Genomic DNA, 14,334 nt, shown 5'->3' with positions numbered 1-14,334 from the left:
CATCCCCGTGTGGTGTTATGTGCGGCTGTTCTCCCGCTGCCCCCCCTCCCCCCAGAGGTGGCTGCATCTCAGTGCTGGGCAAGACAGCCCCGTGTGGTGTTATGTGTGGCTGTTCCCCCGCTGCCCTGCCCCAGAGGTGGCTGCATGGGTGATGGGTATAATAGGCCAGGGGAGGCTAAGCCTCCCCAAACAGGATGCGGTGCCCCTCCCTCTAGAGGCATGCCGCCGGCCTACCGCATTTGGAGCACTGCCGCAAAAGGGCACCCAGGCTGTGGCCCTGCCCACACTCGGCCCGAAGCTCCACTCCCACATCCTGCTCTTCCCCCATAGCCCTCCCCACGCTGCTCCTCTTTCCAGCCTCTCCCCAGAAGCTGGCAGGGGCTCGGGCGGGCGGACCGGGGCTCCTCCTGCTGTAGTGGGGGGCTCGGGGTTCCTCTGGCTCTGGTGGGTGAGGGAGGCTGGAAGGGGCGGGGTAGGGGCAGGGGACTAGCCTCTCCGATGGAGGATTAACCCACCGCCCATGGGTGGCTGCACTTCAGCGCTGGGCAAGCCATCCCTGTGCAATGTTACGTGTGACTGTTACCCAGTCTGCCATGCCCTGCAGGTGGCTGCACTGTTCTTTCTCAGCTCTTTCTTTGCATGGTCCTGAACATACAGAACCGAGATGTGGAGGATGAAAATACAGCCCCTAGCGCAGGGAGTGGGCATCATGTGGAAGACAGGCTGCCCCAGGGCAAGAGCACCCCACACCATGGAAAAGATGAGTAAGAGAACTGCACCATCTTGTGTGCGTGTGTTTTTCCCTGCTGCCCTCTGCTGGAGGGGATCAGTCCTGTTCTGTGTGTCATAAACCCTGTACCGCCAATGGCTGCTGGGGATTCCCACCTCGGCACTGGGTCATGAGTGAGGGGCACCAGCAGACCTGGGGGTGGGGGAGCCCAAGGCTGGGCTAGCTGGGGGCTGCAAGTTGGGAGTGAGGGGCATTGTCATCGGGGGTGGGGATGGAGGCGAATAACAGAGTCGAAGCCCAGTAAGAAACAACCCTATGTTTATTGAGCGCTAGGTCTGCTCTGCCCCGTGCATGGGGGTGGGGGGGCAGCCACAGGGTGGCGCCCCCTGGGGGCAGCTGAAAACACGTCACGAAAGCAGCACCTTGTCAGCATCCAGCTGCTGGCCCAGGGCCCCCTGCCCAGGTGGGGCCCGTGTCTGGGCCTGGGGGGGGGGTGTTGGTGGTGTGTGGCCATTCCCCCCACATGGAGCACCCCCCCGATGCAGCGGGGAGGGGGGTGCCGTAAGCAAAGCAGTAATGGCATGGGGGGGTCACATGCGCTGGGGGGGACAGGAAGTGAAGGGGACCCAGTGGATCAAGATGGAGGGGCCAAGTGAGACTAAGGGACCCCCCCTTCCCTGCATATGGTGCCTGCTCCCAGCATGCAATGGGCTCGCCAGCCAATTGGAGGCAGAGGTTCTAAAAGACGGGGGCTCAGATAACAGGGCTTCCCCTTCCCTGCCCCCACGGATGTCGCCGGGCGCTGGAGCCGAGGTCTTGGAGCCGTCCTGGGCGAGGGGGGGGCAGCAGGGTCTGCACCCCCCAACCAGAGGGGGGCGCTACATCCCAGGCACCAGGCCTACGCGCTGCCTGCTGGAGCTGCAAGAGAGATGGGGGGGGGAGGGGAGCAGTGAGAGATCAGGGCCTAAGGGGACCCCGGAGTCCGGGAGCTTCCTCTCCACCTCCACCCCCAGAAGGAAGATGCTTCAGCAGCTGCAGGAGGGCGTTGCCATGGTACCCTCCCCCCCAGCCCTGGCAACATCTGTCTTCTGTGGAGACAAAGGAGCAGCTGGGTGGGGGAGTCTCACCTGCCCCCACCCTTGGCCTCCCCCAACAGAGGGACAACCCCTCCCTCCACAGGGCAGTCTGATGCCAGCCAGCGGGGGGCAGCAGGGACACCCCCCACCCCCGTACAGCCCCCCCAACCTTCTGGGTCACTTACTTGGGGTCTTTCCCGGTTGCCTGGCCTCCGATAGGCTGAGGGGGAACACAAAGGGGGAGACAGGTAAGTCGGGGGTGGGGAGGTCAAGGAGGGCTGGTGGGGCTGTGGGGGGCAGCTAGAGTGGGGGAAAGTGGGGGGCTGCCCCAGGGGGTTGGGAGGCAGTTAGAGTGGGGGAGTCTCCCCTGGGGGACAGTGGGGATCTTTCCCAGGGGGCTGGGAGCAAAGGGGGGCAGTTACAATTGGGGGAGCTGCCCCGGGGGGCAAAGGGGGGCAGTTACAGTGGGGGCAGCTGCCCCTGGGGGGTAGTTAGGGCAGGAGGCAGTGGGGGGGCTGCCCAGGAGGTCGGGGCAAAGGGGGGCAGTTATAGCAGGGAGGGGGCAGCACCTACCTGGAGTCGGACTTTTTACATTTGAATTTCTTACCTGCAGGGAAGAGAGAGAGAGAGTGAGGGGGGACAGGGGGGATTTGGGGGCAGATAGGGCGGGAGGACAAAAGGGAAGGGGTGGAGGGAGCAGTTGTGTGGGAGAGGGTGAAGGTCAGGGGGGCAGGGAAGGAGCTGGCTGGGGGGTCGCTCTGGGGCACAGGGGGCCCGACCAGGGAGGTTTGGGGGGCGGGGGGCTGGGCAGAGGGACCAGCCGGGGAGTTTGGGGTGCAAGGGCCCAGCCAGGGGAGTTCTGGGAGCTTTCGGAGGCTAATCAGAGGGGTTCAGAGGGCGGAGGAATGGCCAGGGGGTTTAGGGCCGGCTGAGAGGGTTCAGGGTTCATGGCGGATTGGGGTGCTGGCCGAGGGGGTTCAGGAGAGTTTGGGGGGCAGCTGGTGAAGTTTGGGATGGGGGGGTTTAGGGGCTGGCCAGGGATTTGGGGGGGTTGGGGGACCAGCCAGGGAAGTTTGGGGGTGGGAAGCTGGCCAGGGAGTCGGAGGGGCTGGCCGGGGAGTTCAAAGGTCGGGGGGCGGGGAGCCGGCCACTGGGATTTGGGGTGGGGGGCTGGCTGGGGGTTTTAGGGGCTGGCCAGGAAGCTCAGGGACGGGGTTGGTGGACTGGACGGCGGGGTTCCATGTTTAGGGGGTTCAAGTGGCCAGCCAGAGGGTTTCAGTGTTCAGAGGAGTTCGAGGGGCCAGCCGGGGAGTTTTGGTGTTTGAGGATTTGAGGCGGCGGTTAGAGGGGCTAGGAGTCCAGCCGGGGGAGTTTGGGGGCAGAGGGCTGGCTGGCAGGGTTTGGGATTTGAGTCTGGCTGAGGGTTTTAGGGGCCAGCCAGGGCACTTGGGAGGGTTGGGGGCCTGGCCAGGGAAGTTCAGAGGTGGAGGGTTGGCTTGGGGGGGTTAGGAGCCAGCCGGGAGCTCGGGTGGTTGGAGGGCCAGCCGGGCTGGGGGCTGGGCTTGGGGTCTGGCCGGGAGATAGGGGGTCAGCTGGAGGAATTCAGGGGGATTGAGGGGCCAGCCGGGGGGTTGGGGTTCAGGGGTTTGTGGGACTGGCTGGCAGGATTTGGGGGTGGGGACTGGCTGGCAGTTTAGGGGTCAGTCAGGGGGCTTGGAGTGTTGGGGGTCTGTTGGGAGGTTTGGGGGTCAGCCAGGGGAGTTTGGGGGTTATGGGGATGGCCGGGGGAGTTTGGGGGATTGGGGGCCTGCTGGTGGGTTCGGGGGCCAGCTGTGGGAGTTTGGGGGGCTTATGGGGGTGGCTGGGGGGGTTGGTGACCCTGCTGGGAGGTTTTGGGGGGTTGGAGGCCTGCTGTGGGGCTCGGGGGGTTCAGGGACCAGGCGGGGGGAGTTTGGGGGCCTTCTGGGTGGTTTGGGGGGATATGGGGCCAGCTGGGGAAGTTTGGGGGGTTGAGGGGCCAACAGGGGGGTTCAGGAGGGTTCTGGGGCCTGCTGAGGGGTTTAGGGGGGTTATGGGGCCATCCGGGGGAGCTTGGGAGGGTTGAGGGGCCCGCCGGAAGGTCACTCACTCAGCGCTGTCAGGATGCCCAGCACGAACATGACAATGGCCAGGACGAGGCCGACCATGCGCAGGGTGTCATAGTCTGGGAGGAGAGGGGGGTCAGAGACAGACAGCCCCGCAGCCCCCCCCACACACAGCCCCACAGCCCGCTACCCCCTGCCCCCCAGCTCCCTCCAGCTCTAGTGAGGCTCCGCTTTCCAGCAAACACCCCAGCTGGGAGCAGGGCCAGGGGGCGCCAGGGGGATCCCTGCTAGGCAATGCCCCCTCCCCAACACGGGATGCCCAACCGTGGAGCCGCAAACGGGGACAACTCCGGCCCCCTCCGAGCAGCGCAGAGACAGCCCACGGGGCAGCCACACGAGTGGCCTCACTCACCATAGGAGAAGGGATCCTGGTGTCCACGGCCATCTGGAGAGAGGAGAGAGAGATGAACCCCTGAACTACCCCAGCCCCAGAGAGGGCTCACCCGGCCCTGAGATGCAGCCACCTCTGGGGTGGGGCAGCTTGGGAACAGCTGCACATAACACCATGCAGGAGTTTGGGATAGGGAAGGACAGAGACTCCCATGTCATTCACAGCAGCAGGATCATTGCTGCCGGGGAGAGGGAAGCCCCTGGTGAAGCCATTAACCTGGGACAGGGTTCACACCCTGGTTCGCACCCGCCTCCCCCAGCCTTGGTGAGAATGTCCTGCACTGAGTGAAGTCATCAAGAATCCAGGACAGGTCAGCAACCCAGCGCCCCCCGTGAGCTCCCTGCCCTGCTCCCCACAGCACAGCACCCTCTGCTGAGCCCCCCTGCTCCCTGCGCCCCACAGCACAATGACTCCCATGAGCCCCCTGCCCTGCTCCCCACAGCACAGCGCCCCCTGCTGAGCCCCCTGCCCTGCTCCCCACAGCACAGCGCCCCCCATGAGCCCCCTGCCTTGTGCCCCACAGCACAGCGCCTCCCATGAGCCCCCTGCCCCACTCCCCACGTCCCAGCGCCCCCGTGAGCTCCCTGCCCCGTGCCCCACAGCACAGTGCCCCCTGCTGAGCCCCCCTGCTCCCTGCTCCCCACAGCACAATGCCCCCCATGAGCTCCCTGCCCTGCTCCCCACAGCACAGCGCCCCCTGCTGAGCCCCCCCTGCTCCCTGCGCCCCACATCCCAGCGCCCCCCGTGAGCTCCCTGCCCTGCGCCCCACAGCACAGCACCGACTGCTGAGCCCCCACCTCACTCCCCACAGCACAGCGCCCCCTGCTGAGCCCCCGCCCCGCTCCCCACAGCACAGCGCCCCCTGTGAGCCCCCTGCCCCGCTCCCCACAGCACAGCGCCCCCTGTGAGCCCCCTGCTCCCTGCTCCCCACAGCACAGCGCCCCCTGCTGAGCCCCCCTGCTCCCTGCTCCCCACAGCACAATGCCCCCCATGAGCCCCCTGCCCTGCTCTCCACAGCACAGCGCCCCCTGCTGAACCCCCCTGCTCCCTGCGCCCCACATCCCAGCGCCCCCCGTGAGCTCCCTGCCCTGCGCCCCACAGCACAGCACCGACTGCTGAGCCCCCACCTCACTCCCCACAGCACAGCGCCCCCTGTGAGCCCCCTGCCCCGCTCCCCACAGCACAGCGCCCCCTGTGAGCCCCCTGCCCCGCTCCCCACAGCACAACGCCCCCTGTGAGCCCCCTGCCCCGCTCCCCACAGCACAGCACCCCCTGTGAGCCCCCTGCCCCGCTCCCCACAGCACAGCGCCCCCTGTGAGCCTCCTGCCCCGCTCCCCACAGCACAGCGCCCCCTGCTGAACCCCCTGCTCCCTGCTCCCCACAGCACAACGCCCCCTGCTGAACCCCCTGCTCCCTGCTCCCCACAGCACAGCGCCCCCTGCTGAGCCCCCTGCCCCGCTCCCTGCAGCACAGCGCCCCCTGCTGAGACCCCCACCACCTGGTTCCCCTCAGCACAGCGCCCCCTGCTCAGCCCCCACCCTGCTTCCTGCAACACAGCGCTCCCAGAGATCCCCTCACCCCACTCCCTGCAGGGCTGTCTGATGGGGTGGCCCTGCAGGGATGAATAATGCAAACCCCTCTGCAGGGCATGGGGGGTTGCCATGGAAACAAGCACATCAGGAGTCTCTGCATCCTCAGCTGGCTGCCAGGGCGGGGGCGGGAACGGGAGGGAATCAGGGACCTGGCAACCGGCCACCACATGCGGAACCCAGCCCTGGCACGGCTCTGCTGGTGCTCCTCACTCCCGACCCGCAACCCCCTGCTCTCCCAGCCCTGGGTCCCCCGGCCGAGGGGTCCGCATGGGGGTACCTGTGGAGGTTCCCGGCTCTGGCCCCCGGCCAGGGAATCAGTGGCAGACGGTGCGAGGGCTGGGCATAGACAGACAGATGGAGCCAGACAGGGAGTGCCCCCGGACACACACACACTCCAGCACCAGGCTGGTGGCTGCAGGGAACCCTGGAGTCCGGGCCCCACCTCGGAGTGGGGTGATGAGTCCGAGCGGGTGCCTGGCGCTGGGTGTGGAGGGGAGTTCCTGGGAGCCTGGCTCTGCCCTTCTGGTCCCCCCACCCCTGCGTGGGCTGTGTACTAGCAACCGGGATGGGGGGCAGAGAGCACATCCACCCCCCCTCCAATATTAGGGTTCAGTCTCAGGATGGGGGTAAGATAGAGACTGGCCATGGCTCTGCCCACCCCTGGGAGGGTCTGAGCCCTGCCCCCCAACCCTGGGCCCCCTTTGCTGTGCTCCACTCCCCACCCCACGGCTGGGTCTCTTCCCCCACCCCTACCCCTTCCCATCTCCTAGCCATGGGTTGACTCTCCCCATGTCACCTCCATCCCTGGATCCATGAGGTCAGCACTGAATGTGAGGGGAGAATATCCCTGCAGCCCAGCGCCCCCTGCTGAGCCCCCACCCCATCCCTGCAGCACAGCGCCCCCTGCTGAGCCCCCCCCTCGCTCCAGCAGCACAGCGCCCCCTGCTGAGCCCCCCTCGCTCCCAGCAGCACAGCGCCCCCTGCTGAGCCCCCACCCCACTCCCCACAGCACAGCGCCCCCTGCTGAGCCCTACCCCCCCGCTCCCAGCAGCACAGCGCCCCCTGCTGAGCCCCCACCCCACTCCCCACAGCACAGCGCCCCCTGCTGAGCCCTCCCCCCCGCTCCCAGCAGCACAGCGCCCCCTGCTGAGCCCCCCCGCTCCCTGCAGCACAGCGCCCCCTGCTGAGCCCCCACCCCACTCCCCACAGCACAGCACCCCCTGCTGAGCCTCCCTGCAGCCCAGTGCCCCCTGCTGAGCTCCCCCCCCCGCTCCCTGCAGCACAGCGCCCCCTGCTGACCCCCCCCTGCTCCCTGCAGCACGGCACCCCCTGCTGAGCCCCCCCTGCTCCCTGCAGCACGGCGCCCCCTGCTGACCTCCCCGCTCCCTGCAGCACAGCCCCCTGCTGAGCCCCCCCCACTCCCTGCAGCACAGCGCCCCCTGCTGAGCCCCCACCTCGCTCCCCACAGCATGGTGCTCCCTAGCGCTGGGCCATTGGGGTGAGCACTGACTGCCAGGGGTAATTCCCTGTCCCCCCATTGTGGCTCAGTGGGGTTTCCTGTTTGCTCCCATCTAACTGCTGCCCCAGTTTAGGCAGCAAGCTCAGGACCTGGGGGGGAGGGGCTGGCCCGAGTGGCCCTTTAGCCGGGTGCCCTGACTCACGTCTAGCTGAGTCAGGGCCCAGATCTGGCCCATGCCCAGGTCACTAGGCAGCTCCAACCCTCCCTGGGATTCCCCTTCCCGCTCCAGGCTCTGCAAGCAAACCAGCCACACTCGCCCAGTGGCAGGTCAGCCTCCAGGCGAGCTCCCTCAGCCCAGATGCTGCCAGAGAGCTTTCGCCTGTCGCTGGGAGAGGGGGGAGCTGCCCCCAGTACGACTGATCCAGCAATGCTGCCTGAGTCTGCCGAGAGCCTACACCCATTGCTGGGAGAGGGATGGACTCTTCTGTTCATCTCCAAAGGATGTTAATCCTGAAGCCTAGTGACAATACTGTAGATGCCCACAGAGCCCCGTGCTGCTCAGCTGCAACACACACACAGCTTGCACAGATATACACACACAACACTCACAGTGGTGAGCTGGCTTATCAGTGCACAACTGGAGGAGGTGAGTGTGAGAGGCTGGAGAGGCTGCTGGGGTCACAGTGAGGGTGTGTAGTGTGTGTGAGTGCAGGGTTGATGCTGTCGTGGGGCAGTCTGAATGTGTGTGTGTGAGTGTGTGTGTAAAATCAACACTAACTATAGCTGCAATAGAGCTGTACTGTTAAGTAGAACTGCACAACGGATTCAAAGCACGCAGCGCTCACAGACAGAGCACATCTACACTGGGCATAACACACACGGCACAGAACAGAGTGCACACACACACACCCTGCACAGACCACACACACACACTGCACAGAGCACACACACAAACACACTGCATACAGTGGAATACGCACACTAGGGATGTAAAATGTTAACAGGTTAACCCGCCTTAACCATTAAACCCTGGGCTGGCTGGACCGCCGACCCCAGCAGCCCCCACCCCCTGCAGCCCCGTGCCAGCCGACTGGCCCACCGACCCCAGCAGCTGCCCCCCAGCAGCCCTGAGTCAGCCGACCGGCCCGCCGACCCCAGCAGCCACCCCCACACACAGCAGCCCCCACCCCAAGCAGCCCCATGCCAGCCGCCCGGCCCACCGACCTCAGTAGCACCAGCCAGTTGCCTGACCCCAGCCCCTCTCCTTTTAATCAGTTAACCCTTTAAACGATCATTTTAGTCATTTAAATGGTTAACTTTTAAATGATATTTACATCCCTAACACACACACTGCACAGAGCGCGCGCACACACACACACACACACACAGCCGGACGCAGACAGTTCCCGAATCCCTGTGCTGACTGGGGTGGGGGGTATTTCTTGGCAGTGCAGCCAGCCGCAGAGCCACGGCCCAGCCAGCACGAACACACCGCGGCAGAGACCGGTGCCCCTCCCCCTCAACACACAACCCCTCTAGGCACCCGCTGCCCAGCACAGACACCCAGTGCACACTCGCAGTACACATCCACTGCCCCCCCCCATTCGCTCCCTTCCCCTGGGGAAGCCCTCGATCCCACACCCACAGGGGGAGAGTGGCTACACACCACAGTGCACACACTAGACAATGCTCTACACAAGACCCTATGCTACACAGCCCACACAACTCCTTCAGCATGCGTATCCCCCTTGTACAACATCCCACTGCGCGTACACACACAAATGCACAGAGTCCCAACAGAACAACACACACACATAACCTCAACACAACAGCCCACGACACACCTGCCGAGGGGCCGGGGGATGGCAGGTACACTGTACCACCAGACAACACCTAAAAGCCATTCCCCTGGACTGAGGCAAACTGCTGCCCCTAGGCAGCCTCACACGCATACACACACACACACACACACACACACACACACACACACACGAGCACTTACACTGTCACCCCCTCACAACCCAATACACCCCCAAACATACACATTATCAGAACCTTACTTGGCCACACTCATTGTGACCCAGCATACACACTGCCATACCCTTGCAAAAATTCACACACACACACACAAATGTTCAGGCCCTCGCAACCCAACACTGAGTCACACAAACATCCCACAGCGTGTGCGTGCACACGAACGCACACACACACCTGCACGCATACACACACACACCCTGCTGAAGGATAAGGGGTAGCAAGAGACTCTTTAACAGCCTGACAATCTCACACCATTGCATCCTGAGACAACACCATCATCACACACACACACACACACACACACACACACATATACACACAGACTAAGGCTGCAGTCAGAGTAATGTGCTGTATGATGGGAACCACCCCATGCTCAATCACACCTTGAACAAGTGCACGCACACACACACACAACCTGCACTCACACACACACCCCTGCACTCACACACACAGCCCACCCTATCTGCAGTAACTCCATGGGGACTGCAGGGGAAAGGGACAGACAGAGTGCACTTCCCTACACAATCTTACACCATATGCACTGACACAACACACACACACAGAGAATACAGATTACAGACAGACGCAACACACACACACACATTTGCACCATATACACTAACACAACATACACCTTATGCCTCTAAACACATTGCACCGCAACACATGGGGGAAACACACAGTGTGCACTGTCACACGCACCACACACATACTGTACCAAACACACACCTGCATGAGGAGTCCCAGTTCCCGTCCCTGCTCCCGGTCAGCAAAGGGGGAGCCAGGACTCATAGCCTAACCCTAGTGAGAGATCCCGCCCCACAGCTCCCTGCTCCCCCAGACCCTCCCCAACCCCCCCACCCCACAGCTCCCTGGTCCCCCAGGCCCCTTTCTGACCCCCCCATCCCACAGCTTCCTGCTCCCCCAGGCCCCTTCCTGACCCCCCACCCCACAGCTCCCTGCTCCCCCAGCCCCCTTCCTGATCCCCCCACCCCACAGCTCCCTGCTCCCCAGGTTCCCTCCCAACCCCCCCCACCCCACAGCTCCCTGCTCCCCCAGCCCCTTCCTGATCCCCCCACCCCACAGCTCCCTGCTCCCCCAGGCCCCTTCCCGACCCCCCCACCCCACAGCTCCGTGCTCCCCCAGGCCTCCCCGACTCCCTCCTGACCCATAGCTCCCTGCTCCCCGCAGACACCCCCACTGCCTCCACCTCCCCGGAGCTGATCTGGGGCCCCTCTCGCTTCCTGTGCATGGCAGCTGCTTTTCAGCTATGTCTGGAGCTGTGAGCGTCCCGGAGCCAGCCAGCCCTGAATCCATCCCTCCATCCCTCCCTCTGTCCAGCCCTGAATCCATCCCACCATCCAGCCCTGAATCCATCCCTCCATCTAGCCAGCCTTTATCCATCCCTCCATCTGTCCAGCCCTGAATCCATCCCGCCATCCCTCCCTCTGTCCAGCCCTGAATCCATCCCGCCATCCAGCCCTGAATCCATCCCTCCATCTAGCCAGCCTTTATCCATCCCTCCATCCAGCCAGCCTTTATCCATCCCTCCATCCGTCCAGCCCTGAATCCATCCCTCCCTCTGTCCAGCCCTGAATCCATCCCGCCATCCAGCCCTGAATCCATCCCGCCATCTAGCCAGCCTTTATCCATCCCTCCATCCAGCCAGCCTTTATCCATCCCTCCATCCGTCCAGCCCTGAATCCATCCCTCCATCCCTCCCTCTGTCCAGCCCTGAATCCATCCCGCCACCCAGCCCTGAATCCATCCCGCCACCCAGCCCTGAATCCATCCCTCCATCTAGCCAGACTTTATCCATCCTTCCCTCCATCCAGCCCTGAATCCATCCCGCCATCCAGCCCTGAATCCATCCCTCCATCTAGCCAGCCTTTATCCATCCCTCCCTCCGTCCAGCCCTGAATCCATCCCTCCATCCCTCCCTCCGTCCAGCCCTGAATCCATCTGGCCATCCAGCCCTGAATCCATCCCTCCATCTAGCCAGCCTTTATCCATCCCTCCCTCCGTCCAGCCCTGAATCCATCCCTCCATCCCTCCCTCTATCCCTCCATCCAACCCTGTACCCATCCCTCCACCCTTCCCTCCAGCCAGCCCTGAATCCATCCCTCATCCCTCCCTCCATCCTTCCCTCCAGCCAGCCCTCCATTCCACCCTCTGTTAATCCCTCCATCCAGCCCTGAATCCAGCCCTCCCTCTGTCCAGCCCTCTATCCCTCCCTCCATCCCCGGCACACACCTTCCCTCCGTCCATCAGCCCCTTGGGGCAGAGCTGCACACCTGGGCAGGGACCTGTCATGGCGAGGATGGGGAGGGGGCTTGGGCAGCAGCCTGGCATCCTGGACATTGGGGGTTGAGTCTGACATGGTGTGGTGGGGGGGTGGCTCTTGAGGGAGAGGGAGGTGGGATGCCAGAGGTTGGGCACCGCTGGCGCAGAGGGAGCAGGGGGGCAGGCAGAGGCTGGAACGCCAGGGACTCAGGCTTCATGAGCAGCTTCTGCACCAGGGATGAAGGTGGGATTCAGGCTCTGTGGACACAGCAGATTCAGGCCTCGTAGATGCAGTGGATTTGGGCACCACGGGAGCAGGGGGAATCGGGCACTGTGGGAGCAGGGGGAATCGAGCACCGTGGGAGCAGGGGGAATTGAGCACCGTGGGAGCAGGGGGAATCGGGCACCCTGGGAGCAGGGGGAATTGAGCACCGTGGGAGCAGGGGGAATTGAGCACCGTGGGAGCAGGGGGAATCGAGCACCGTGGGAGCAGGGGGAATCGAGCACTGTGGGAGCAGGGGGAATCGGGCACCGTGGGAGCAGGGGGAATCGGGCACCGTGGGAGCAGGGGGAATCGGGCACCGTGGGCATAGGGGAATCGAGCACAGTAGGAGCAGGGGGAATCGGGCACAGTAGGAGCAGGGGAATCAAGCACCGTGGGAGCAGGGGATATCGGACACAGTAGAAGCAGGGGAATCAAGCACCACGAGCAAAGGGGAATCGAGTACCACGGGAAGAGAGAGAGTCAGGCACAGTGGGTGCAGGGGAAGTGAGCAGAGGGGAATTGAGCACCATGGATGCATAGGTAATCGGGCACTGTGGGCAGAAGGGAATGGGGCACTGTGGGCGGAGGATAATCAGGCACTGTGGGAGCAGGGGTAATCGGGCACCGTGGGTGCAGGGTAATTGGGCACTGTGGGTGGAGAGGAATTGGGCACCGTGGGAGCAGGGCAAATCAGGCACCGTGGGAGCAGGGGAATCAAGCACTATGGGCAGAGGGGAATCAGGTATCATGGGCTTGGGGAATCAGGCACTATGAGAGCAGAGGTAATCGGGCACTGTGGGAGCAGGGGTAATCAGGCACCGTGGGTGCAGGGGAATTGGGCACTGTGGGTGGAGAGGAATTGGGCACCGTGGGAGCAGGGCAAATCAGGCACCGTGGGAGCAGGGGAATCAAGCACTATGGGCAGAGGGGAATCAGGTATCATGGGCTTGGGGAATCAGGCACTATGAGAGCAGAGGTAATCGGGCACTGTGGGAGCAGGGGTAATCAGGCACCGTGGGTGCAGGGGAATTGGGCACTGTGGGTGGAGAGGAATTGGGCACCGTGGGAGCAGGGCAAATCAGGCACCGTGGGAGCAGGGGAATCAAGCACTATGGGCAGAGGGGAATCAGGTATCATGGGCTTGGGGAATCAGGCACTATGAGAGCAGAGGTAATTGGGCACTGTGGGAGCAGGGGTAATCAGGCACCGTGGGTGCAGGGGAATTGGGCACTGTGGGTGGAGAGGAATTGGGCACCGTGGGAGCAGGGCAAATCAGGCACCGTGGGAGCAGGGGAATCAAGCACTATGGGCAGAGGGGAATCAGGTATCATGGGCTTGGGGAATCAGGCACTATGAGAGCAGAGGTAATCGGGCACTGTGGGAGCAGGGGTAATCAGGCACCGTGGGTGCAGGGGAATTGGGCACTGTGGGTGGAGAGGAATTGGGCACCGTGGGAGCAGGGCAAATCAGGCACCGTGGGAGCAGGGGAATCAAGCACTATGGGCAGAGGGGAATCAGGTATCATGGGCTTGGGGAATCAGGCACTATGAGAGCAGAGGTAATCGGGCACTGTGGGAGCAGGGGTAATCAGGCACCGTGGGTGCAGGGGAATTGGGCACTGTGGGCAGAAGGGAATCGGGCATTGTGAGCAGAGGGAAATCAGGCACCATGGGCGCAGGGGAATCGGGCACCATGGAAGCAGAGGGAGTCAGGCACTGTGGGTGCAGAGAAATCAGGCACCGTGGGCAGAGGGGACGCAGGCACTGTGGGCGCAGGGGAATCGGGCACCATGGAAGCAGAGGGAGTCAGGCACTGTGGGTGCAGAGAAAACAGGCACCGTGGGCAGAGGGGACGCGGGCACTGTGGGCGCAGGGGAATCGGGCACCATGGAAGCAGAGGGAGTCAGGCACTGTGGATGCAGAGAAATCAGGCACCGTGGGCAGAGGGGAAGCGGGCACTGTGGGCGCAGGGAGGATCTGGGCGCTGTGGGCGCAGGGGAATCGGGCACCGTGGGAGCAGGGGTAGTCGGGCACCGTGGGCGCAGGGAGGATCTGGGCGCTGTGGGATTCAGGCCCCCTGGTGCGGGTGGCCGGGGGGAGGGGGGCTCACCGTGCCTAGGTGCCTCGGTGGGGGTGGCCATGCTGCAGCCGTGGGTCTCTCCCGTCGCAGGAGCGAATGCGGCAGAGTCCGAGAGGGAGGGAGCGGGCGGGCGGGAAGAGGCTTTTTTTCTCTCTCTCTCTTTTTCTGCTGCGCATGGAGGAGGGAGGCGGCCAATGGGAGTCAGACGCGGCTCGGCTCCTGGGGGGCGGGGGGAGCTGCCTGGCTGTGGAGGGGGCAACGTCTCAAGCCGGCCCTGC

The 14,334-nt window shown here is 63.9% G+C and overlaps 1 protein-coding gene across 1 annotated transcript; it reads right to left on the bottom strand.

The window, feature by feature from the left end:
• Positions 1–1,031: 1,031 nt before the first annotated feature.
• LOC128826932 (FXYD domain-containing ion transport regulator 7-like) lies at positions 1,032–14,334 on the bottom strand. The gene is made up of 6 exons (XM_054010509.1): positions 14,087–14,334; positions 4,303–4,335; positions 3,935–4,009; positions 2,380–2,413; positions 1,992–2,026; positions 1,032–1,648 (listed from the first exon to the last, which is right to left on the bottom strand). The coding sequence occupies exons 1-6, from the start codon at positions 14,115–14,117 to the stop codon at positions 1,629–1,631; spliced, it is 228 nt and encodes a 75-aa protein (XP_053866484.1). The 5' UTR covers positions 14,118–14,334; the 3' UTR covers positions 1,032–1,628.

This window comes from Malaclemys terrapin, chromosome 21 (assembly GCF_027887155.1).
Source record: "Malaclemys terrapin pileata isolate rMalTer1 chromosome 21, rMalTer1.hap1, whole genome shotgun sequence".
Lineage (NCBI taxonomy): Eukaryota > Metazoa > Chordata > Testudines > Emydidae > Malaclemys > Malaclemys terrapin.
This window is presented reverse-complemented; position numbering and strand designations above follow the sequence as displayed.

What these genes read in the sequence shown, in the direction of transcription:
- LOC128826932 (XM_054010509.1), bottom strand. Translation starts at nt 14,117, where the DNA reads ATGGCCACCCCCACCGAGGCACCTAGGCACG. An exon ending in CACCGAGGCACCTAGGCACG is followed by an intron (nt 4,336 to 14,086) that starts GTGAGCCCCCCT and finishes TCCTCTCTCCAG; the next exon opens with ATGGCCGTGGACACCAGGAT. An exon ending in CCAGGATCCCTTCTCCTATG is followed by an intron (nt 4,010 to 4,302) that starts GTGAGTGAGGCC and finishes CTCTCCTCCCAG; the next exon opens with ACTATGACACCCTGCGCATG.